The sequence below is a fragment of the Drosophila elegans genome, unplaced genomic scaffold (assembly GCF_018152505.1).
Source record: "Drosophila elegans isolate 14027-0461.03 unplaced genomic scaffold, ASM1815250v1 contig_208, whole genome shotgun sequence".
NCBI classification, from domain to species: Eukaryota; Metazoa; Arthropoda; class Insecta; order Diptera; family Drosophilidae; genus Drosophila; species Drosophila elegans.
In genome coordinates, this window is record NW_024545578.1 from 348,871 (window position 1) to 351,053 (window position 2,183).

At 40.6% G+C, this 2,183-nt stretch overlaps 1 protein-coding gene across 1 annotated transcript; it reads left to right on the forward strand.

Annotated features, from left to right (window-relative positions):
• The first annotated feature begins 1,439 nt into the window (after positions 1-1,439).
• On the forward strand, positions 1,440-2,183 carry LOC108145776. The gene has a single exon (XM_017271345.1). The coding sequence runs from the start codon at positions 1,512-1,514 to the stop codon at positions 2,067-2,069; it is 558 nt and encodes a 185-aa protein (XP_017126834.1). The 5' UTR covers positions 1,440-1,511; the 3' UTR covers positions 2,070-2,183.

Sequence of the window (2,183 nt, forward strand, 5' to 3'; positions counted from 1 at the left end):
GTAATCTGACATGAAGCGAATCGAAGAGCATTCAACTGTGATAAGGCGGAAGAAGCCCAGGGGCTAATGATGCTCAGTCCCCTCGACTTCGTCCATGGCCAGAATAACAAGGGTCGGAAATTTGTGTCATGGCCTTGTGTGTGTGTATGTGTGTGCTGGCTGCTAATCCAACTGCCATTTTCAGGGACGCGAGAAGTAAATGGCTGCGAGAATTATGCCAAAAATATACCAAAAACGGAAGGTTAACCAGCAAAATCACAAACACACTTCAAATCGCGCTTAAGTGGAAGGGGAAGAATCGTTAAAGCTTTGATAAAGTTTATTCATTAAGAATTATATTTTTAGACACATTTAAACATAGGTTGAAGGGAATTTTCTTAAGCCCAGAAAAACACAATACACAAAACAAGCGTTATTTTATTACCGACCTTAGAATTCATTCATTTGCTTAGGGAAAGTATGAAGCGCTTCATTCTTAAACTTATATTCTTTCCGATTAAGGCCTTACATTAATGCACAAAAAACAATTAAGTCTCATGAAATAATTTAATGGTCGCACAGTCTTTTATTTGCATTTCTTGGCAATACATTGTTCGCTTACCATACAAGAAAAAAGCCGACATCTTTGTAGCCACATTCTGCATACATTTCATGCAGATCTAACCATCCATTATGCCATTCCATGCACCAGTTTGATGTCATCACAATGGTTGCGGCCATAAAAATATGACGCCATAAAAGCAGCAACTTGTGTCGTTGGGTCCAGTCATCAAATGCGCGCCCTGGCTTACAGGTTGTTATCGGTTATAAACCGCTTAACTACCGATAGAACGATGAGGCGACCCCGCCGCGAACTGCACTTCATGCCAAATTAAACTGCATTCTGTAGTTGGGGCATAGCATTTTTATGATTAATGCGAGTGCCAAGGAGCGGGCGAGTGGTGCGCCTTGAAGCGTAATCCGCCGGATTCAGCCACCAGAAATCACTGTGCCAATAAAAGCGTGAATCAGCGAGGCGAAGGGCAGAGGAAGGGGCGTTGACAGCGCAACAGCTGCAATAAAACATAAAATTCATGATGGCAAAAGAACAAAAAAAGGGACGAGCGATAGGGGAAACGGAAATGCGTGCATTAAGGGCTAGAGAAAATGGCGTGCTAGAGAAGATGTTGTGTGGAACATCGAAACTGCGCTTTGACTGCCGGTAGTAATACAGGTTGAAATGGTTCAAGACGGGTTTAGTTTTACAATTTGGTCGTCAAAAATCAGTACTTTTGATAGTTAAATTATAAACTTAATTATTGAGATAATAATGAGATAATCTTGACGTCACTGTGCTGAAAATTAATTTTAGTAAACTCAAAACAGTCTGGTATTATTGGTATTTATAGAGATAACAAAAATTGTTTAGTTATTACCAAACAAGCTACTATTCTCTGAGTTTTACGTCAAAATTGGTTTTCGACTATGTAGTTTTTGAACTTTTAAGTTCAAATAATATTATTAACCCTCTAATGGCTGATGTGGAGGAAGAGGAAGCTCCTTCAGAGACAGTAGATGACCAAAATAATGGAAATGAAGCTGAAGAGGATCTTAAAGGAGAAGGCGAAGATGGTGACGAGGAGCAGGTTGAGGAAGAACAGGAGTCTGAAGAAGAAAAGGATCTCTTCGAACTTTTGGACCAGGAATATCTAGAGGTGATCAAGGAGATCGACACCCAGAACTTGGTCATACAAGAGCTGAAAGCAAAGTCTTGTCAATTGATGTACAAAAAATGCAAGACCTACGAGGACAAGCAGGAGTACAAGCGACTGAGGGCCTGTCAGGATCAAGGGGACATCCATTTGAGGAGCCTGGTCAATCGAGCTATTCAACTGCAGAACTTTGGATCTCCCAGGCAGTACAGAGATATTGAAATGGAGCTTACAGATGTGGAGCAAAGTTACTTCTTCACTGCCCTTCAGTCGACCTTTTCAGGTACATGCCCAACCCCCTCGGAAGATGAATCATGTCAAGGATGTTGCTTCTCAGACTCTAGTTCAGATTCAGATGATGGTCTGTGCTGTTCGTAAATTTAGGCTACTTTGTTTGGGATAGTAAAGACTTTTCGGGGTACTGAAAAAAGTCTGGGTTTTAAAAGTTTTTGGACTTTAAGCAATAAAAAACTAACACATTTTTAACCTAAA

Coding starts and splice junctions, on each gene's coding strand:
- LOC108145776 (XM_017271345.1), top strand. CDS start 1,512: ATGGCTGATGTGGAGGAAGAGGAAGCTCCTTCAGAGACAGTAGATGAC.